The sequence below is a fragment of the Urtica dioica genome, chromosome 12 (assembly GCF_054948205.1).
Source record: "Urtica dioica subsp. dioica isolate 48M chromosome 12, U.dioica_male_clone48M_v1_H2, whole genome shotgun sequence".
Taxonomy (NCBI): domain Eukaryota; kingdom Viridiplantae; phylum Streptophyta; class Magnoliopsida; order Rosales; family Urticaceae; genus Urtica; species Urtica dioica.
Window position 1 is genome coordinate 22,662,313 of NC_142767.1, and position 22,548 is coordinate 22,684,860.

At 38.8% G+C, this 22,548-nt stretch overlaps 6 protein-coding genes across 8 annotated transcripts; 2 read left to right on the top strand and 4 right to left on the bottom strand.

The window, feature by feature from the left end:
- Positions 1-1,190: 1,190 nt before the first annotated feature.
- On the bottom strand, positions 1,191-3,276 carry LOC149380494 (O-methyltransferase 13-like). Its single transcript, XM_089603494.1, has 4 exons — positions 2,850-3,276; positions 2,103-2,419; positions 1,865-1,929; positions 1,191-1,600 (listed from the first exon to the last, which is right to left on the bottom strand). The coding sequence occupies exons 1-4, from the start codon at positions 3,239-3,241 to the stop codon at positions 1,298-1,300; spliced, it is 1,077 nt and encodes a 358-aa protein (XP_089459620.1). The 5' UTR covers positions 3,242-3,276; the 3' UTR covers positions 1,191-1,297.
- A 4,036-nt stretch (positions 3,277-7,312) lies between these two features.
- On the bottom strand, positions 7,313-9,956 carry LOC149380495 (caffeic acid 3-O-methyltransferase-like). Its single transcript, XM_089602960.1, has 4 exons — positions 9,501-9,956; positions 8,643-8,956; positions 8,078-8,142; positions 7,313-7,851 (listed from the first exon to the last, which is right to left on the bottom strand). The coding sequence occupies exons 1-4, from the start codon at positions 9,881-9,883 to the stop codon at positions 7,552-7,554; spliced, it is 1,062 nt and encodes a 353-aa protein (XP_089459086.1). The 5' UTR covers positions 9,884-9,956; the 3' UTR covers positions 7,313-7,551.
- A 957-nt stretch (positions 9,957-10,913) lies between these two features.
- LOC149380496 (RPM1 interacting protein 13-like) lies at positions 10,914-12,598 on the top strand. The gene is made up of 3 exons (XM_089603488.1): positions 10,914-11,331; positions 11,578-11,670; positions 12,128-12,598. The coding sequence occupies exons 1-3, from the start codon at positions 11,032-11,034 to the stop codon at positions 12,266-12,268; spliced, it is 534 nt and encodes a 177-aa protein (XP_089459614.1). The 5' UTR covers positions 10,914-11,031; the 3' UTR covers positions 12,269-12,598.
- A 573-nt stretch (positions 12,599-13,171) lies between these two features.
- Positions 13,172-14,895, top strand: LOC149380497 (nascent polypeptide-associated complex subunit alpha-like protein 5). Its single transcript, XM_089602677.1, has 4 exons — positions 13,172-13,380; positions 13,483-13,591; positions 14,101-14,219; positions 14,310-14,895. Exons 1-4 carry the CDS (start codon positions 13,285-13,287, stop codon positions 14,667-14,669), a joined length of 684 nt encoding a protein of 227 aa, XP_089458803.1. The 5' UTR covers positions 13,172-13,284; the 3' UTR covers positions 14,670-14,895.
- Positions 14,741-16,460, bottom strand: LOC149380498 (peroxidase 5-like). Its single transcript, XM_089602675.1, has 4 exons — positions 16,172-16,460; positions 15,894-16,085; positions 15,638-15,803; positions 14,741-15,420 (listed from the first exon to the last, which is right to left on the bottom strand). The coding sequence occupies exons 1-4, from the start codon at positions 16,394-16,396 to the stop codon at positions 15,008-15,010; spliced, it is 996 nt and encodes a 331-aa protein (XP_089458801.1). The 5' UTR covers positions 16,397-16,460; the 3' UTR covers positions 14,741-15,007.
- A 1,235-nt stretch (positions 16,461-17,695) lies between these two features.
- Positions 17,696-21,926, bottom strand: LOC149380499 (uncharacterized). Of its 3 annotated transcripts, none has more exons than XM_089602815.1 (6): positions 21,838-21,926; positions 20,701-21,329; positions 19,459-20,600; positions 19,046-19,174; positions 18,644-18,824; positions 17,696-18,560 (listed from the first exon to the last, which is right to left on the bottom strand). In XM_089602815.1, the coding sequence occupies exons 2-6, from the start codon at positions 21,281-21,283 to the stop codon at positions 17,971-17,973; spliced, it is 2,625 nt and encodes an 874-aa protein (XP_089458941.1). In that variant the 5' UTR covers positions 21,284-21,329; positions 21,838-21,926; the 3' UTR covers positions 17,696-17,970. The 3 variants fall into 3 exon arrangements, with proteins under 3 accessions (XP_089458941.1, XP_089458940.1, XP_089458939.1); XM_089602814.1 differs by having other exon boundaries at positions 20,701-21,347; XM_089602813.1 differs by lacking the exon at positions 21,838-21,926 and having other exon boundaries at positions 20,701-21,823.
- Positions 21,927-22,548: the final 622 nt, after the last annotated feature.

Sequence of the window (22,548 nt, forward strand, 5' to 3'; positions counted from 1 at the left end):
ATAAAAATTCTATGACGACCATCGAATATGGGTCCTTGATGCAGGGCAAATTGGGCTACAGTCTCAAGAATGTTGTGATCACCGAAACGGAAAAAAGAATAGTGTTTTCTGAGTGGAATCGACCTAGTAAACAAGACCCACATAGTGGGGTCTCGGGATTTAAGTCGAATTCTGACGTTTAAGCTTTCAAAATAACGTTTTGTGTTCTTCTCAATTTACTTAATTCTAGTTTTTATTATTGTGTTAAGTAGATTTAATTTGATGTATTAATATTCAGTTTTGGATTATGAAAAGTCTCTTGATGCATCTATAAATCTTGAGCACTTATTTTGTAATAGATAGATTATGAATGAAAAAAAAAATTAAAACCTTTGTGTTTTTATCCCCAAATTCGTGTGTTCTTGTGAGGATCCGATTTAATGCCCGAGACCTAGTATTCGTGAGCGAATCAATAGGTGGAGGAAGGTTTTTCGATTGGGTATTCGTGCGTCGAATCAACAATCGTAGTCCATTTATCTCATCAACAAAATTTCCGTTGCATCAGTCCTGATCCCGCCCTCGATGCTCAGGATCATAAACATTATTTGAGGAATCATTCAACAACTTGGAGCTATTTTGTAACTTTAACTTTATTATTAGTAGACTCAATTCTTACAAGACCTCTTTCTTTGGTAGTTGCTATAATGTTCGTTCTGCATACAAGATTATATTGTAGAAGACGAGACTCCTATAATGAGGCATATCTAGGTAAGCAAATGAGGTATATAAGACACCTTGTTACATATGTTTACCACCAACTTTTAAATGTTACAACTTTATTATAATTTACCAATTTCTTAAAAAGTAAAAGTAAATAAAACTTAATGATATAACAGCTCACACCCAAATATTTGGTGTCATGTTAACTTCGCAGCTCATCTCTATCTTTGCTCACCGTGAGCGGACTACTTCCGTCATGAATTTTGTTTTTTCTGCTTTTTTTTTTTTTAAGAGCTACACTTAATTAATATCCAGAGTGTACACTACTCTATCTATCCTAATGTTTTGAGCTTTGTATATGACGAGAGTAAACTATACCATTGTTAAAAACTTAAAAATGTTGTTAATTAGAATAAGGACATGAATAGGCAAACGGCCTTACATATATTTTGAAGCCAACGAGACTAACACTTAACATTAAATATGGAAAGAAAAACAAAAAGACGATACAATTTATAATATATATATTTGAGTTGACAAATTAGAAGTAGGTGGATGGGATCATATAGGATATTAAAATATGAGATAATGTTCAATTTTAATATTTGAGAAACTCCATAATATTGGTAGAGAAATCATTGCATACGACTCGGAACCCCTTAAATCCGGCGGCCTTGGCCAAGGTCTCGTACTCATTTGCCGTTCTCTCTCTCGCTTCGGGAAGGAGGGCCAACATGATGACGTCAAAGCGCACAACACGTCGTGCCACGTGGCTTTCTTCTGGGGCATCGCCCGGAATTAAATATTCGATAACAATCAACTTCCCGTTATTTATTATTGCGTCATAGCAATTCCTCAACACCTTCAAGCAATGCTCGTCGCTCCAGTTATGCATTATCCACTAATTAAGAAAAAAAAATATTATGACGGCACTGTCTTTTATTTTCATACCAAACATGTAGCAGTGTAGTTGTTGTTGTAACATTTTGGCTTTTTAAAAGAAAATTAATTTGGTGTTCATCTTACGGGAATTTAAAAATTATTGAGAATCTTTAGAGGTGATAATTAATGCCGAATAAATAAGTTTAAATTTTAAAGATAATTAACTATTACAATTTACTACTACACCGAACAAATTAAAAGGTCAACACTAAAAATGATTTACCTTCAGGATAATTGCATCTCCACGTGGCACATTGACAAACATATCTCCGCTAACATGCTCTACACCTATAGTGGAGAGAGACACATATAAGAATTATTTTTTACACCAAGAGATATATATACGACTAGCAAATACTTATAAATGTTAGTTAGCAATAGAAAAAAAAATAGTAAATAATTGTAACCACGGTATTTTCCTCCTTATGTCAAGCTCTTAACAAAAATCATATATTAATTACCGGGATAAGTCGGAGCATTTTGGATAACATTAGGCAAATCGAAGTTAATAGCGTTGTTTATGGAAGGGTTTTTTTGGACTATCATGGCAAGAAGAGCTCCGTTGCCACCACCAACGTCGACCACCGTGTTTAGGCCCTCAAACCCTTTGTAGCTTTCCACAACACTCTTCAAGCTCGTCGTGGAAATTCCAGACATAGCCTGGTTGAATATATTACCGAATCTTTCATCTGATTTCACGTATTCATAAAAACTCATGCCATTATGAGTTTTCTCAAATGGAACTCCACCCCCAAGAACTGCATCTTTCAATCCGTACCTATTCTTGCCAGTTATTCAAAAGGAAGGAAAAATTTAGCAATGAACTATATTTTCCAAAAATAGAGTTCGAATCACTTTTTGTCTTTTCCTTAAAGTTCCTTTGTATATTTTGTTTATATTATGAACTTGAATTGAGTTATTTCTAGATTTAATTATTCATGGGGAGTCTTTATTTAATTTAAGTTTTATAATAGATTTTGCAATAATAGTACTCTTGAATTTTTCTAATTTTCGAATAATTTTGTTTAACAAATTTATTCAAAATTTCCAGAGATTAATTAATATTGATAGTAATTATTCAATTATTTTTTTATGCTTTTACCCTTATAAAATTTAATTTGTCATTTTCCCCCCTTAAATTTGATACATATAGCTCTGCGTCACAGTGGGAAAAAAATTTATAATTGCCTGAAAATAAATATCATTACCAGGTATCCACGTAAACCTTGTCTTGAACGAGCAGGTGAAAATTAGCGAAAGAGACACCGTGATCGTTCTTTATCAGAAACTTGCTCACCGGACTCAGTCCGTACAGCCGGTCGTCGCCGCCGTCACGGAAGGAACAGTTAACGACGGAGCAGCAGGCGAGGAGGCGGAGCATCCGGTCCACCATTTCTCCGGCCGCCAGGTTTGAGGTCGGAAGTTTGGCGGCGATCTCGGCGCCGGAGAGAGGACCATCCCCGGCGAGGATTTCGAGGATTCCGAGCTCGATCACGGCTTTCACCACCATCGGAAGTACGGACCCTCCGGCGAGATGCATGGCGTACATCATAGTCTCCTCGTCGCCGGTGCTCATTGCATGCGTTGACTTTGACCCCATAATGATTTTGCTTGCATAAATATAAATATGCCTATATTTTCTCTATATTGTGTAGATGTATTATGAGTTTGTAATGTTAGTATAAATAATCAATCATATGTCTAGCATAGCTCTATGTACCTGGACAATATGCTACAAGAGACGATATGCAAATCTTTCGAATCTAATTAATTAATTGAATTATTATTTGTATCACAATTGCATAATTCATTTATAAAAATAGTTGTTGTGTTGTCTAAAGATGTATGTACTACAAAGATGATGAAAGAGGAATACGTGTGCATGTTTAGCTTTCTTTATAAAAAGAATACACGATGTCATAGTTACAGAGTTGTTACAAAATGATTAAATCTTTCAAATTTCAATGATCCCACTATATATTTTTTTTTCTATATGGTCAGAAAAAATGATGATTAATAAATCCCAATACATTATATTATCCCCTTGTGTAATTGACCTCAGTATGTAATTATTTATCAGGCAAAAGAAATTCCCAAACATGAAAGGGAAGAATTTGTTGGCTAGTCTTGTGAAACTCCATAATAGGCTGAGAGAGCAAGATTCGCAAATTGCAATATAGAACTCCCTCCAAAGTCCAACGCAACAAAGCCCATTATGATAATATAAGAATGCGGTTCTTTATTTTTAACTAATTATCAGGATAACACACCTAAATTTTTTTAAGATAAATAAATAATTTTTTATTTTTGTTAATTTTGAATAAATTATTTAAGATTTTAGTTTTTTTAATTTATATTTACTGTTTATAATTTAATTTATATAGAAAAATAATTATTTACACTTAATAAGATTTAAAACACTTATAATTTTAAAAAAATATTTATGTAATTTTAAATTGGATTCAATGTGTCTTTCTTTGAATTCATATTTTATTTATTTACTATTTCTCTGAATTCCTCTATAAAACTGTAATCTACATAAAATAATGAGTCCATTAGAAAAATAGTCAATTTACACGTTTGATATTATTAAATAGTCAATGTTGGGTAAATCTTAGATAACGACGTAATTATAGAGTTGGTGACACGTACACACACGAGGATAATAACATATAGAATCTCACAATGACCCCATCAATACATTATTAAACAAAAGCCAATAACGGAAACATGAAGATGAAAAAGAGTTTCGTGGGCTAGTTCTTGATAAACTCCACAACATGGGTGTAGAAAGCATCGCAGGCGACACGGCAGCGGCTGAATCTGGCGGCGGCGTACTCTCTCTCCGTCCTCTCTCTGCCGTCGGGATTGTGAGCTAACATCACCACGTCTATGCGCACGTGAAAGAATTGTGGGTGATGATAAAGAGCGGAGATGGGTTTTGTTGGTCAAAGCTTTTCGTCTTCAAATCCCCGCCTTATATTTGCGGAGTTTAGAGCATAAAAAATCGAGCAATAATAAGCTTGTTATGTGGAACCCGTAGACAGACGGCGATGAAGACAGTTGTCACGAGCTTGTGGATCGTTGGCAACTCGGTATTGTCAATGACTACGTTCCAACTTTGGTCTCGGTCTTTCCAGATCCTTGATATATAGATCAATGAACTTCTAATTTTTATTACGTTAACTTTCGGTATATTTATTTTTATTTGTATGATGCTCGAGAGAGATTTTGCAATATTATAAACGTGAACGTGATTAGCAAAATAGGTGTGTTTAAATCGAGCGTGAATTCTGTGAATAATCCAAATAATAGGGGAGACTTGTGCCCTTGCTTTCTCATTACCATAAAATCCACGTTTATTGCTTTATTTATTTTAAATGTCAATATTAGCTATAATCATTCTCTCCCAATCCTTGAGTTCAATTTGTTATTAGTTGGTTTAAATAAACGGTTAAGCATAGTTCTCGTGGGATCGACTCGTTCTTACGATTGTACTACTCGAGCGACTACATGCACTTGCATACGAAAATATCGCAACACATTAAAAGCGACGGCGATGACCAGCAGATTTACAATCCCCTCGAATCGCCGATGGGTTGGGATGGGAAGCCTATACCTTACTGGCTCTACATGCGAGCTTGGTCAGGTGAAGCATCTCGGGCGTGACTTGGACCCAAACCTCTCTAACCACATTAATCATTTGCAACGACCACGCCTTTGCTGAGACCACATTCTTCGTCTCGTACTTTTGTTACAAAATATATGTATATAGTTGCAGGCAAAGTTGTTTAATAATAATAAAAGAAAAAAAAAAGAACTTGGCTGGTTGTTGTTTATAGATTAAATTTTTCTTGGAAGAAAACGGCGTAACCAAGTTGTATGTTACTTGTTGATTCAAAGAATGGCTGTTAATTTGAATGCCTATGTGTATGATGAGTAGAAGTAGAAGGAATAAATATAGTATATTTTGTAATATTGACTCCACACATGAATGATGATATATAGTTCAAGAAACGAAAAAAAAAAAAAAAAAAATGAATCGTCTATTGCACGGCGACACGGCGGCAAGAAGGGCACGAGTTACGAGAGAGCAACCAGGCAACGAGGCAGCGGCGGTGGAAGAGATGGCCGCAGTGGGTGCGGACCACGTGCTTGCGAGTGCCCAACAATGTCTCCAAACAAATGGCGCACGTTTCGTCCGCGGGGAGGCGCTTGACACGCACGCGCCGGAGCTGCGCGTGCATCGACGAACGGTACGAGCCGAGCTCACTGATTTCTCTCTCCAAAAACTCGTCTCCGCCGGGGCGGTACGGCCCGATGATCCACACCTCGAAATAGAGCACCCTCTCGCTCGGGAACCGCAGCGCGGCGTCGGCCACGCAGTCGCGCAGCCACGCGCCAATCGGCGGCAGCAGCGCCGCCGGAAGCCGCCACGGCACCTCCGCGAACATCTCGGAGACCGTCGAGAAGTCGAAGCTCCGCCGCTCGCCCGCTCGCCGCCGCCTGTACAGACCCTTCACCCGCGTCCTCTCCGCACCCCAGTCGTAGTTCACGTACTTGGCCGTCATCACCAAGTATTCCTTCCCGTCTTCCGCCGCCGCCGCCGCGTCCCCACCACGTCCGCGCCGCGCCGCCCTTTTTCTCGCCACCGCGGAAGTGCAGTACCTCTCGCCCTCGATCCAGTTTTCGTTACTGCCATCATCGTTTGATAGGTTGTACACTATATGCCTTGGTTCTTCCATTCTCTACTAACTTTCGCTCTCTCTGAAGTCTAAACCCTTTCTCTTTTTTATTTTTATTTTTTTTTATCCATTCCTTAACCACGTACGTAATGTATATATACACCCCTTTCTACCCATCCAATCCGATTCCTACTTTTTTTTTGTGGTATTTGCATCTTATGTCACAAATTGGCAATCCAATTGTAAATAAGTCACACGCAAAAAATTTAGAAAGTTTTAGCGAAAGATGAAGTGATTTTTAATGAGGTATTGTAAAAATTCAGAAGACATTGAGTAACTAATAAAAAGATTAAATGATGAGAGAGAGTAATTTGAAATTTGCACATATGACACGAATGTAAATACGTGACACAAATGCAATTTTGACAATTTTGTGACACAAATGCAAAAACCCGACGAATTTGTGACATTGACGCAAATTTCCCTTTTTTTTCATACGGAAACCTATCTTTATTCTTACCATTAGGCCCAGCCCACAAAAATAAAAATGAAAATACAACTTTAATACGCTTATTCTAAATCCTATAAAAAAACGATATTTTTTCCCAAAATTTAATATTACTTTCGATAGAGAATTTCTTTTCGTTCTCATCTTCCCATTATGATGAAAAAAAGAGGAGTTAGGTATATACGTAGCCCATTCAAACTTCATACGTTAAAATTCTAATCACAATATATAAAAAATTAAGAAAGTTGGTCAAACTAAAACACGATGCATGTTAAATAATACGTAGTCGCATGAATTGGACTAATTCGTTAATTATTCGAATAATTTGACTATATTTTTAATTGATAATAACCGTTTTTCTATTTCATATAGTTTCTTAAAAAAACGCATTTTTTACCATCCTCATTGTACTCCTAAGCCGGAAGCCCCTATAAACAAGACGAAATAACAAAGAAAATAAGTCTATCCTAACATAGTAAAGTCCACATAAGTTCAACAGCCTACAAAAAGGACGTACATTCACTTTTTATTCATCAAAATAGCACACTTAACAACGTAATTATAGAGTTGATGACACTTACACACATGATGATAATAACATATAGAACACATGATGATAATAACATATAGAATCTCACAATGACCCCATCATCAATACATTATTAATCAAACAAAAGACAATATCGGAAACATGAAGATGAAAAAGAGTTTCGTGGGCTAGTTCTTGAGAAACTCCACAACATGGGTGTAGAAAGCATCGCAGGCGACACGGCAGCGGCTGAATCCGGCGGCGGTGGCCAAGGCGGCATACTCTCTCTCCGTCCTCTCTCTGCCGCCGGGATTGTGTGCCAACATGACCACGTCTATGCGCACCACTCTCCTCGCCACAAGGCTCGTCTCCACCGCCTCCGAAACCACGCTTTCTATCACCACCACCTTCCCATTCTCCGCCACTGCATCGTAGCATTTCTTCAACACCTTCACACACTTCTCGTCGCTCCAGTTGTGAAGGATCGCCTACATATGATAGTAACAAATTAAAACAACCCAAATGAGATATTATGCGAAAATATCATGAGGTTCCATCTCAAAATCAATTGGCAATGAGAGGAGTGACTCATGACCTTTATAAATCTTTTTAGTTCTAATTCTCTTTTCTACGTAGGATTTCTAACATATTAAGATAAATAAATTATTAGAACATAAAAAAAAATGCTAGACAACAAACAAGAGATCTTATTACCTTCATGAGAATTGCGTCTCCACGTGGCACACTCTCAAACATGTCGCCACCAACGTGTTCAACTCCTATACATGCATAAAAATATTATTAGTCTCAATGTCGGAGCCAGAAATTCAATTCAAGAGGGCAAATTTGAAAAAATCATATAAATTTAAACAAAATTGTTAAATTTTTAAGGCAAAAATTGTAATTTTTAAAAGTTCAGGGGAACATTTACCCCTCTTGGCCTCAGGGTTACCCTGTTTATGCCCTGCCGGCCCTGGGTTAAGGCGGGCTAGGCCCAGGCCTATGGCCCCATCTGTGGATGGGCCCCAAAAAATTTATACTTTTTTGTCTATTTTTAAGAAAATTTACATTTTTTACCCTAAAAATTTACACTTTTGGCCCATTTTTTAAAAAAATTTACATTTTTACCCTGAAAATTTAAATTTTTATTAGTATTATAGGGCCCCAAAATATTGAATCGCCTAGAGCCTCCGGTGAGTTTGGGCCGGCCCTGCCGACTTATATATGAGGCAACTAAAGCCATTGCTTAAAAATAGGTGTATATGAGACGCATAGGTACCACGATGCGCGGGAGCTTGTTTGATGACATGCGGGAGATCGTAGTTAATGGCGGTGGTGATGGAAGGGTGCTTTGCGACCACCATGGCCAGCAAAGCTCCAGAGACGCCACCAACGTCGACGATTGTGTCGATTCCCTCGAACCCTTTGTACGTGTCAACCAGCTTCTTCATGGTTATGGTTGAGTTGTCGAACATCGCTTGGTTGAATATTTTGCTGAAGGTTTGGTTCTTCTTACGGTACTCGAACACGTTCATTCCGTGGGCCTTCTCAAATGGAACCCCGCCTTCAAGCACCACGTCTTTCAACTCGTGCCTGCTCATACCATTACATACACATCCGAAAACGAATGCCAATTTTTTTTAGGGACCAATAATAACACTATGCAGTGTCACATATGAGATAGCTATTTTCATGTTGTCCAACTCCATACTAAAAATTAAATATAAATTTTAACGATAAGTATATGAGATTTACATTTTATACTATTCCTAAATTATCATTGTATCGGTAAACATAATGCATATGTCTTCTCGCATTATATAGTGTGTTATTTGAATGTGTTATAGCTATACAGGCAATGGAAATATGTGCAATATCATGTTTTAATGATTTTTTGACAATGTGATTAAATTACTTAGGTAAACCATCCAAAATTTAAATTACAGTATCAAAACTTGAACTTTGAACTATTTTGTTAATTATATATATAGCTATAACGTGAGGTGACTTTCAGTTTATAAAATAACTGGTAGCTTGAGTATATATTTTACAAAATTAAAGTGGATGGCTAATTAAAAAAGAAAAAGAAAAAAAGTATAGTATGTTTATATGTGAGTAAATGTATTGATGATGGTACCAGCTGGCCATGTAAGCCTTGTCGGAGTTCATCAAGCAAAGATGAGCGAAGGAAACGCCTTCGTCGTTCTTCGTCAGAAACTTGCCCACCGGACTCAGCCCGTAGAGCCGCTCTACTCCGTCGCCGGAGCCGGCGCGGCGGAGGGAGCACCGCACGACGGAGTGGCAGGCGAGGAGGCGCAGCATGCGGTCCACCATGCTGCCGGCTTCGGGGTTCGACGCCGGAAGGTGGGCGGCGATCTCGGCGCCGGAGAGGGAGGCTCCGTCGCCGGCGGCGGAGATGATGTCGAGTAAGCCGAGCTCGATCGTGGCTTTCAGGACCATCGGAAGTATGGAGCCGCTGGCGAGCTCCATCGCCAACAGAGCGCTCTCGTCGTAGCTCATTTTTTTTGTTGTTGTCGTTTTTTGGGTTTGGGAAAAGATGGGTTTGTGTCGTTTATGGAATGTGATTGTAGTTTGGTATATATATATATATAAGGATTAAGGATGTGTTTATGGGGGTTGGCTTATTTTGGTTTTGGTTGGTGTGTGGAGGTTGTGTCGGTGGTTCTTATCCGACATTTCCCAAATTGGAATATCATAATAATGTCACACACCCACGCTCAAACCCACATTCAAAGTCAAACTCCACTCGTGAGCGACAACAAATAATTTGATGTACAGAACAATGTATTCTAAAAAAAAAAAAAGGTAAAACTTGTGAGATATTCGGTGTATATCGGGTTTTTACTATTTTTAATTATGTTCGAATATCAATTTTTAACTTTTGAATATATATAAAAAAAATTAAATTCAAACGGTAAAAAATTAAGTAAATTTGTAAATAAAAAAGATATATTTTAAACAAAATGGTATTTTCGGAACAAGTTTTTTAAAAAATCAGTATATCATAGATTTTCCTCAAATTTAGTAACGGAAACTTTTCCTTTTTTAACTAACGTTGTTTAATTATAGGGATTCAAGATTCCGTCGTTTCAGCATAATCCCTGTCGTTTTAAGAATCCCTGTCGTTTTGCAAACTCTCTGTCGTTTTAAGAATCTCTGTCGTTTTGCAAACTTTCTGTCGTTTTGCAGAATCAATGAATCCCTGTCGTTTTGCAGAATTCTGTCGTTTTTCAGAATCCCTGTCGTTTTGCAAAATCCCTGTCGTTTTAAGAACCCCTGTCGTTTTGCAAACTCTCTGTCGTTTTAATAATCCCTGTCGTTTTGCAAACTCTCTGTCGTTTTAAGAATCCCTGTCGTTTTTAAGAATCCATGTCGTTTTGTAGAATCAATGTCGTTTTTCTGAATCTCTGTCGTTTTTCAGAATCCCTGTCGTTTTTCAGAATCACTTTCGTTTTGCAAAATCCCTGTTGTGTTTTCTACCCCAAAGGCCAAGCCTATTAATAGGTCGTGATCACAAACGTGTACAGTGAAAATTCCACAACGGCAAGAAAAAAGCAATAAAAAAATTTAAAAAAACCATTCAAATTCTGTATCGTCACTCTCTCTCACTCATCATAAACCCAAGAGTGAGACGCAAGGAGACGAATATGAGCAAAATCTACAGAAAAGTGGCCGAGAAACCGCCATCGCCGCCACCGATGTTCGCGAGAATCGACAGCGTGTTTCTGGCGAGTCCGATAATGATTTCGTCGGGATCGTCGTCGGAGAAGGGGGGCACAGAAACAACTCCGATCAGACACATCGCGTGTCTAAAAAAACCCGACGATATCAAAAGGTTCGAAGAAACCGAGGATTGTTTCATCCTCGATTTCGAACCGGAAAACCTAATTTCTCGCTTCGACGACGACGGCGACAAAGAAATCTCTCTCGTCGCCGAGAAAGGCCAGGTCACTTTTCCGGTTTCCCATCATATGATTGACTTTTTTGTTTGATCGAAGTAACAAATCTCGAAAAAAAGTTTCTATCTTTACAATGTCATTGATTTGGTATCTTAATTAACCCCTAAAACAAGTCACTCTTTGATTTTGTTCAAAAGCTTGCAACTTTGCTAAAATTGTAGCAACAAGGTTTGAAATTGTATGAGAAGTTTTTCATGTTAATTAATTTATTAATTTTATGCTTATTGATTGTAGGTTGTGGTGGCTTGTAAAGACTATCCACATTCAAGACACCTCTGTTTGAAATTCCCATTCGAGACAACTTCTCATGGAAGTCACTGTAATATGGTATGCTAACATTGATACATAAATCATAGTTCATGTACGTGTGTTAAATTTGACATAATGACAAATTGGACTATACTTCTGTTTTATTTGGGGGTAATTTCGTAGAGCTATTGCTACACGACATTGGTGGTAATATAATCGTAGGAACAAAGGGTATTAGTTTTTTTTTTCATGGATTTGTTGAAGATTATCCACATTCAAGACATCTCTGTTTGAACTCCCAATTTGAGACTTTTTCTCATGATGAATCATAGGAACAAAGTTTTTATGTATGTGTTAAATTTGACATGTTGAAATTGGACTATACTACTGTTTTTTTTTTTTTTTTTTTTTTTTCACAGGTGGTAATTGTAGGAACAAAGGGTGTTACTTTGTTTTTTAATCATTATAATTACTATGTATATGTTAAATGTGACTTTGAGATTGGACTATTTTTTTTTCTTCTTTTTTCGCGAAGTGCTATTGCTACGTATGCGATTCTCCGGCACCGTGCTCAAAGTGGACCGATCCGGCGGTGGCCCATTGCCATGCCACCGATAAGATTGATACGTGGAAGATCATGCGAACAATGAACCGCGGAATTACAAAGTCGAATTAAAGAGACAAACAAATCACCCTTATTTTGTGTCTTCATTTAGACCACAAGGGAAATAGTTAGTTATCACGTCAGTCACGCCATTTTTGGGGCTTAGGAAAAACACTATAGACAGAATGGAAAGTGGTGCAGAGTTTGACTCCCTCAAACCTGTGGTTTTTTGCTATGTATTTACACTTCCTTGAAGGTCTTAGTTTCAATGTCATTGAAGTTGAATACTTTTATTTATTTATTTATTTTGGAAAGCATGTTAGGCTATGTATATACGCGCGTCAGAACAAGCATTCTTGTCTCTTTTGCCTTGTCATGGAAGTTTGCTCTTTTCCCTGGTTATTGTGCTGTTTATTCTATCGTATTTCAAATCTAGATTAAAGCTCTACATAGAAGGGTTATTGAGATGACTCGAAACATGTTCATTACTTCATTTACTTATGAAAAGGATGGTATCAGGTAGGCCAAATATCAGAAAATTTAATATTATGCATGATTTTTCTGCGACTGAATTATTAAGTTAGAAATATTAAATTCCTCTGCGACTTATCAAGTAGAAGTACTAAAACTTTCCGCAACTCATAAATTAGCATGCAAAAAAACTATATCAAAATACTAATTTTTTTTTTAAAATAAAACAAACCAAAACATTAATTAAGTTATAATTTTTTTTAACATTGATATAAGTTATAACATGATGATAAATTTAAAATTAAATATATATTTACACATGTGATAGATTTTTTTAACAACAAAAAGAAGACGGTATTTGAGTTAAAATAGTAAAATAAACCATGATGCGCAAATTTATCTTGGGCCGGTCCATGAACTCTTATTGGGCCGATATTAAGCCCATTCCCAAAAAAACGGTGGGTAGTGAAAAAAAACCCTTGAAGTGATAGTAGTATAATTGTGTTCTTTCTGATAAAATCTCATCATATAATAGCTCTATCTTCTTTAGTACACTGTCTCTCTCTTACTGTCTTTCTAGAAACCCAATCTCCTCTCTCTCTCTCTACTCGCCGAAGATGTCGCCGCCGCCAGCCGCCGAAGCCACCGTCGTCGCTCCCGCCACCGTCGAGGAGGTTACAGTCACCGAGGAGACTCTCAAGTCCATTTCTGAGGTCTCTTAAAATAAAATACTGTAAAAATCATAGAGAAACTGACTGTTCTGTTTTACTGATTTTGATTTTGAAATGAATGTTTGTCTGTTTGTTTTTCGGCAGAGCTTTAAAGATGATGTTGTCGTCGAGGACGTTAAGGACGACAAGGACGAAGATGACGATGACGACGACGATGAGGACGACGACGATGACAAGGATGATGGAATTCTAGGTCTATTTTCCTCTACTGGTTTTTAGATTATCCAGTATTTATGTTTCCTTTCGTGTTTTTGCCGTTCGTTTATCGGATTAGGGTTTTACCTTTTTTACTAATTAGGGTTTTCGCTGTGTGGCTATGGTTCGTTGCTGACTTTTGTTTGATAAGCTAGGTTTGTTCGAGTTTTTCTGTGTTTGCTCTTGTTGCGGAAACGAAGGCTAAATTAAGTTTCTTTTCCTGTATGTTTGTCCCTGAAATTTCTTCTATAGAGTTATCATTTCTAGGTTTTAGGAAAAAAAAAAAAACTTTTGTTAGCTTAAGCCAAATTATTTTGGAGCCAAAAAGGGTGGAATGGATTATATAGAGCAAATTACATAATTTTTTTTTTCAAGTGAAAATGGGTACTTTGGTCGATTTCCAGTGACTATTATGTCTTAATTTGAGCTTATTTAACAACTTTCAGATTGTAAGTCTCTAATGAAATAATTGCATTGTGGGCTAATTAGTCAGATAATGAAATGCAGGCACTAACGGAGGATCGAAGCAGAGCCGAAGCGAGAAGAAGAGCCGCAAGGCTATGCTGAAGCTGGGCATGAAACCGGTCACCGGAGTTAGCCGAGTCACGATCAAGAGGACCAAAAACGTAAGCTCTTCGACCACGAACGCCGTAATAATAATCATCGTCGGTAACTCGGAATTTCGACTGATGTCCTCTGTCATGTTGTCGTTGCAGATCCTATTCTTCATCTCGAAACCGGACGTGTTCAAGAGCCCGAACTCGGAGACGTACGTGATATTCGGAGAGGCCAAGATCGAGGACCTGAGCTCGCAGCTCCAGACCCAGGCGGCCCAGCAGTTCAGGGTGCCCGACATGTCCTCCGTGGCGGGCCCCACCGCCTCCACCGCCGCCGCTTCCGGCGGAGCTCCGGCGGAGGAGGACGACGACGAGGGCGAGATCGACGAGACCGGAGTCGAGGCCCGAGACATCGAGCTCGTCATGACTCAGGCCGGAGTCTCCAAGAAGAAGGCCGTCAAAGCTCTCCAGGCGAGCCAGGGCGACATTGTCACCGCTATCATGGAGCTCACAACTTGAGAGACACAGATAACTAAATTGCCCTTTATGTCCTCTTGTTGACAGTTCGTGTTTTTTTTTTTTTTTTTTGCTTTGATCTTTGATTATGAGTTTCTCGTTTGTAGCTCGAACCGGGTCTTTTATAATTTATAAGGAGAGAGGCTAGATTGATTGTGCTTTCATTTTTGTTCATGACTGTCAAGACATTCAGTCTGTGAGAGATTTGTCAAGGTTTTTGCGCCCCTTATTTGTTATTATTATTATTATTAATTTTCATCCCTTTGCAAACTCAAAAGTTTAAAACATAAAAAAAAAGGAATTGGAGCACTGCTTAATTATTATTATTATTGTGCCTCTTTCTAAAACGCTGAATTAATGACCCGGCAATTGGTTCGGATCTCGGTGGGGCTTCCAGTCGGGTCCTTGACACTCCCCATCTTGACCATTGCCGCGGCGAACTTGAAGAGCCAGAGCCGTTGATTCATGGCGTTCTGGTTCACCTCGTTGGCCGTTTCTTGGTCTGACATTAGGTTTTGATCGGATTCGAACAATCCACGGTTTGCGAGGAGGTCAGCATAGTAACTGACGTCGGTGGTGACGGGGCTGAAAGGATTCATTGGAACCACCAAGTTTGGGCTCCCCTGTGGGCACCGCTGCTTCAACTGAGCCGCGTAAATCGGGTCCAGACTCGGGTCTTGGCTCGTCGTCGCGTTGAAGTTGTAGAGCCGGTTGCTGAACGAACTGCAGTGAGACCTCCCAATGGTATGTGCTCCTGCGTACCCGAATTCGGATTATGAAAAAGTCATTGCTGATTTCTTTTGGGTGTAATAGCATAATTGACACGTTAATTAAGTTTGTCTAGGTGTAGAATCTCATCATAAAAAAAAAAATCATTTTTTTTAGATGATTAAAATGCTACAAGATTTTTATAGTTTGTGGACCATTTTTCTCCAAAAATAGTAAAATTTATTTGTTTAAAAGTTTCATACCAGAAAGAGTGACCATTTCTTGTTGTGTGAGTCCTTTAGCGCCGAAGACCTGAGTGAGTTGGTCGACATTGGAGGTCGGGCCGGGCAAGTTTGAGTTAGCTTCCGAGTCCAACGAAACCCTTCCGTCTCTTCTTCCCGCCGGGACAGGATATCCGAGCCCTCTCGTCTGCAATTTTTCAAAGACCAAACAGATCAATGAAGTTGAACATGAAAGAAGTAATTTAATCAACATGTTTTTTTCTTTCGCTTAGCTTACGAGTTCAACGCTGTCCCTCGCGGCAAACGCGAGTATATCCGCACACGAGACAGTGTTTTCGCATCGCCTTTCGATCCTGGCTTTGGCTCTGTCTATCACTTCAAACCCTCTCAGGCTCGGGTTGTTCGCCGGCGAGTCTTTCTCAGCCGTGTTCGAGAGCGTCGAATCAATCAGCACCGATCCATCGCAGCCCTGATTAATTTCAGCGCCAACATGAAATTTACGTACAACTAGTTTGCTCGTCGAGTAAAACCAAAATGCGAAAAAAAAACACTTACTCTGACGAAGCAATCGTGGAAGTGCATTCTGACTAAACCGGCGGCCACGCCTTTGTTGACGAAGAACTCTCTCCTAACCTCTTCTTTTACGATGAACTCGGCAAAAGGACACGAAAAGCTGTAAAACCCGACTTGAAGCTGCGAATGAACGCTCGAGCACGAGCAAATGAGCATCACAGCTAGTACAAAGACACTATTATTCATAGTTAGTTTCTGTGGACTCATTTTCTCTTAGTCTCTCAAATGTTGTTGTATTTTCTCTTTTTGGTATTGTAAGCAAAGTAGATTATGCATTTATAGTGGAAATCAGTACAGAACTACTTGGGTTAAGCTAATGTCATTGTTGCTTCATCGGCAAGAAACTACAAGTGCTGTGCTCTCTGAACATAAAAAGTCTGATAAACGACAACCAGAGTTGGTTTAGTGTCTGCTTATAGATATAATCCAAATTGCGCTAGATATTGAAAAGGCCTCAGTTTTAGGGACATGAATGTTTTACAGCGTGATTGTGCGCGTAACTTGATTGAAGTGATTTTGTAGTAAATTAATCAGGAGTTTGACTAGAGAGCACAGAAGAGCCAATGACAATGGAGAGTTTTGCTCTGCACATGCAAAAGAGATTATCCAAAAACGTAGTTGTTAGTATATATATCTATTATATACCTAAAAGCAAAAGAGCGGTGAGACAACAAGTAATGTTAAAAGTTAAATTATTTATGCTAAGCTGACACGTGGCAGTCATTTTATTGTATTTTTTATTTGAAAATATCTTATGTTTTAGTGAAATGTCGAGTTTAATTTTTTATTTTAAAAAATGTCGAATTCATACACTTTATTTAACTAAAATGACGAAATTATACAAAAAGAGATAAATGAATAAAAATCGACAGTTGATAACCATCAAAATCACATATTTAAATAGAAAATTCAAGATTCATAGTTACATTTTCATATATAAAATTTATTATTTAATTTTAATTTGTAATTATTAGATATCCCACAGGTATTCGTAATGATCAGATATCCCCCAAAATACATCATTTCAATTATGCTAAAAATTTATAAGCTACCGAATTCGTCTTGAGTGCATGTTGGATTCGACGTATGTCCTTTTCACTTCTATTAGGAGGTTTTCGGTTTTGCGCAAATAATTAAAACCAACATTATTTATTAGTATGCTAAGATCGGATATTTCCCATAATTATACCGACATACTTTTTTAACTTATCTGAATTGACCGATAGAGTAATCACTTAAATTGATATATCAATATTGAAATAAAATTTATTTATCATTAGCGATTCTAGACTTATTTAAGATCCAATTAGAAATATTGAAGAGAGTATAAAAAAAAAATTATTTAGTAATGAAAGAAATATATTTAGCTTATACCTCTTAAAAATCTATACTGCCACCATGTTAAACCTCGAATTGTAGACATTTAAGAACAAAAAAGCAGATTACTTTTGGTTGCAATTGTTGTTTCTTCATTCAAGATTTCACACTTCATTTACAAACCACCGATAATATCACAGGTTCAACTTTGTTTCAAGTCACATCATACAAAATTAAACAGAGTCACGGAGAGCTGTTTAGAAATCTTACAGACCAAGCTTGTTACAGACCATGATAAACTGTCAGCGAGAGAGAAAAAAAAAGAAAAAGAAAAGAAAAAGAAAAACAAGAGTATAAATACACAGCACAAGAACAACATAGAACCAAGTTAGTCCACCATATATAAAAACAAGGTCACTATCCTGGTTTTTCCTTTGCAAATTAAATTAGAAGCTTCATTAGGATCAATAGCGGTTCTGCCACGAGAGATCTTCCTTCCTCACGTGTTCCCAGTCCACTTGAGACTGTTCCTGGGGATCGTACATTTGAAACTCGCTCGGGGTAAAACGGTCATTGCTAGGGTTCGGACCCGATGTTCCGGTCTCTGGTATCGAGCCGAGAATCGGCCAGTAAGTGCTCTGGCTGGCGAACCTGGGCAGTTTCATCTCCTCCTTCTCCGGGAAATTCTCGGCCCGGGATTTGATGATGTGGAATCGGGCCATAACCGAGGCGTCGAAATCGTTGATGTCTCTATTCGCCCCAGAATCGGTCGAAGCTTGTACCGAGGTCTCGAGCTTCGGGCTCGCCATCTCTTCGGCGTTCGCGGCGGGCGTGCCGGGATTCGAATTCTCGACCCGACACCTCAGGATTTGGAGCCGAGCCATGACATCGTCGTCGTGGCTGATCGGGCTCAACTCGGATAATCCACGGCTCTTCGGGGCTGAACAACCCTCGTCCTTGGGAGAGAACGTTTCGATTGCGTGGTAATCGTGAGAGACAGCCACGGAGCCTTGTGGTTTCTTCGTCTCTGTCTCAGCACTGTTTTCATGTGCCTCTGAAGCAAAGAAAGAAGAAGAATAACAAGCATTCAAAGACCGCGCAACGATGATATTTAATAGAAGGTTCTGAATCTGATACCTTTGAGCAACTTGGAACCCTCCATTATTTCTATTTTCATCCGGTTATATCGAGCTTTGTAGTTGACGGAGCATAAAGCAGCTTCGGCCTCGAGCCATAGGTTCTTGTACAAGAGACTCTGAGGATGTGTTTCCTTTTCCTCATCCTCGTTGAAATTCTCCGTAAGAATCTTTTTAAAAGCCTAAGAAATATGAATGATAAATAAAAATTAGACATTAGTTCCACTATGGTTCAACTCTGACCAGTAATATAGACCACCACCGAGGCTTTGCATAGTATTCGATTGTTTCCAATATAAATTGTTTGTTCTTTCTCTCCATCTCTCAATAATCAACACCCCCCAAAAAAAAAAATTCGATCCTAGTCTCGGTGCACTTTAAAATTAGGGAAAAAAGAGAGTACCAAGGTCGCTTTATCTTCATCAACCACGTGGCACTCACGTCCCTCTGAGAGAAGATCTGCAGCTTCATTATCTTTAGCAGATTTACTAAACTCGCTTCCCTTATTGCCACTCTGAGCATCAACCACGGCCTGAAAAACAGGGTCTCTTCAGCCCACTGAATCATGATATACAAAATAGAATTTGTGTTCTAGCTAAATAGCTAAAGTTAGTCTATAATTAGTGAAATAGCCTACATTTTAAAAAAAAAATGTGCATTAATATTTTTTACTGTAGTGAATTACCTATATACAGTGGTCAATATTTTTATTAACAGTATAAAATATAAAAATTGGACTAGTCAATTAGTTTCAAATTCTATATTTTATCATTTAATAAATATAAAAAATTCGGTGAACACTCTAAAGCAACTTACTTTCTGTAAACCTCCAGGAGCGTCATAAGAGTTCTTTACGGAAAAAAATGGCTCTTGAATTGGAGTAATTTCCTCAGCTTTCTTCGCCGTACACATTCCAAGATTGTCGATCACACGCCGGACTACATCGAGGTCTTTTGGTTTCAGTTGAGACGAGCCTCTCGTACAATGATACATCAGAAAGTTTGATAAATTGTGAATGGTGTCCACTAGCCCCGAAACATCGATTGTTGGAACAGAATTCACCGAAGTCGAAGCTTTAAGGTCGGTACGAGAAGTGTCTTCTACGGAAGATGACATTGCGTTCTCCACGGGAACGTGCAAATGGGCCGAGCAATATTGCAGCGCTTCCTCGATGATGTCGTTCACCGCTTCTCCTTCTCGAAGAGTCTGAGTCACGACACCAGGGTTTTCGACATTGGACCCGCTTTCGTCTTTGTAGATATCGTCGGACTGTTGAACCGTTTTAGTTTCCGAATGATCGCCGGCCCTCGCAATTGGTGGCAGCGTATTCTCGTCGGATTTCTGTCGGAAGGCCTCTTTCGATTGGCGATTCGAGTTATTTTCTAGCTTTCCCACTTCCGAACCGGCCTCGGATGCGTCGAACGGAGAAGAATGATTCGCAGGGACTCCTTTCCAGCACGGCGAATCGACTCCGTGGTTGTAGTGATCGACGGTCTCTTGAGCAGCGCTGATCATGGCTTCGTTGATATTCAGGTCCAGGCTAAATCTATCACGTCCTGAATTGAACAGCCCAGGTCCAGATTTTGCTTTCGTCGCGTCTTGTGATGCATCGTTGGGGTTTGGATCGTCTCTTTCTGGGTAAATTCTGAGCTTGCTTGAACTGAAAACAGGTTCGTTCTGGGAATAATGGAAATCTTGAACATAACCCTCATGGCTCGCCGAGCTTGTTGGACCATATACAAGGGAAGGCGGTTGAAGGTGGATCTCCGATATACCCGAAAGCGATCCCAACACCGATCTCGAAAAATCGTCAGGTAAGAAGCTGGGAGTTTTTCCCGAGAAAGGCTTTTCGTTCGAATCTTCTGCGTTCAAAGACCCGCCAAACTTTCCCATTTCAAGAAAGTCGGCATCGTTGGACGATTCCCCAACTCTGCCCAAACCCTCGAGGATTTTGCCATCTACAATCAATCGTAACGACAACAATCATAATCAAGTTAGTATCCTATAAATTTGTACGCCGAAAAGGCAAAAAACTTCACGAGATTACAAAGCAAATACCTGGGTTCATGTAATTCTCATACATAGACGGAACAGCTATATCGTGACTCTGCTTACCCTGCTTCCAATCCACAAACCCGTTCCACAACCCATCGCCGCCCCACTCCGCTCCGTACTTCGAATCCGAAAGCCTTTGGCTATAATCACCGGACGACGAACCGTCCAATCCAACGGGAGCCCGAGAAAAGGACGACCAATCATAACCCGCCTGATCAGCGATCACGAACGAGCTGTCTTTGTGCTGCTGTGTTGCTACCACGGGCGATACATACGGAGGAGGGTAATAAGGTTCGGCCGGGGCCGATACTACCGTGCTCGACGGCTCTGCGGTCTGTAATCCTCCGTACCCGTATGCATTGCTCGGAGGATTGAGCTCGGAACTTGGCGGCCGAGAGGATAGCCAGTTGGCGAGGGAAGAGTTCATGGGACCCGGATAAGACAACGGTTCGATCAGATCGGCGAGTGGGATCGGACCCGGCTTCGGAGACCGGTCGAGGGTAAACGGCGGAGCCGAGGCCGATAGATTGGAAGACGAAGGTGATGGGTAAGAACTTCCATTAACATAACCCCCAAATCCCATCATTTTTTTTGTCTTATCAAACTTCCTCTACCAACAAATTCTTCAAAATCTACAAAAGTTGCAATTACTAGACAGCGATTTTAGAGTGATTTGAGAATCTGTCTTCTCAAATTCAATATCTAGAGCATTGTAAATTGATTCCAGTATCAATCTAAGTTAGTGATCTAGAATTATGACGCAGTTTCAATTGATTGATTGTTTCATTTCCATTAGCCCTAAATCGCCAGTTTTTCCTGTGTTTTGTTCTTTCAGAATCCATTAACTAATAACAGGTTCGTTAAATTGCACAAAAGCCGCCGTTTTTCAATTATGCTATACACTTATGATCTAAGATGACAAATTGATCATATCGATCTCAATTGAATTCAATGCTCTGAGGTATGATCGGGAACAAAAACTATGATTTAGACTGCGAGAGTATAAACTATCAATCAAATAACTAGCATTTGTCAAATAACTCAATATTCCAAATCAGCTAGCGAAAAAAAAAACGAAACGAATGAACACGACGCGATTGTCTAACAGAAATCAAATTACTTTTCACGGGAAGAAATTACCGGAGAAGTGATGACGAAGAAGACCCAAACAGAGAGAGAGAGAGAGAGAGAGAGAGAGAGAGAGTGGCAGTGATTTTTTTTCTGTGTGCTTGAGCAGCCGAAAAATAAAAAGTGTTCGAGTCAAGTCACTATCTTTTTTAGCCCTTCTACTTTCTGTTATTTACTTTAATATATAATAACTTCTATTATTTACATCAACCCCTAGTTATTCCAAAATGATCTTATCACATATTTGTGAAACTTTAGAAATCTTGTCCTTTAGTTTACCAATACTTCAATTGATAAATTTAACCAATTAGATCTGCTAATATATTGAACTGCATAAAAGGGCATGGTGTTTGAAAAGTTGCAAACTTTTGACCCAAAATTTGGAGTAATTAACTGCCTTTATTAACATCATCTCCAACTCCAATTTTAATCTCAATCTCTTTTTTCTATCTTATAATCACATTAAAAATCTATTTTAAAAGAAAAAAGGGATTTTTTTTTTCTTTCAGAATCTGCTAAAAAAAACTGATGGCTTTTTTTTTTTAATAACAAATAGAATCCGATGGATTCCGGTGAAATTCAACATGTTCTTAAAAAAAACTTCAAAGTGAGATGTGTAAAAATAATTTAAAAAAAAAAATAATTTGTAGGAAAACTGAATTTTAAATGTGATTATTAGGCTTTTGAAGTGAAATAGAGATATTAAGATAAAAAAAAATGAGA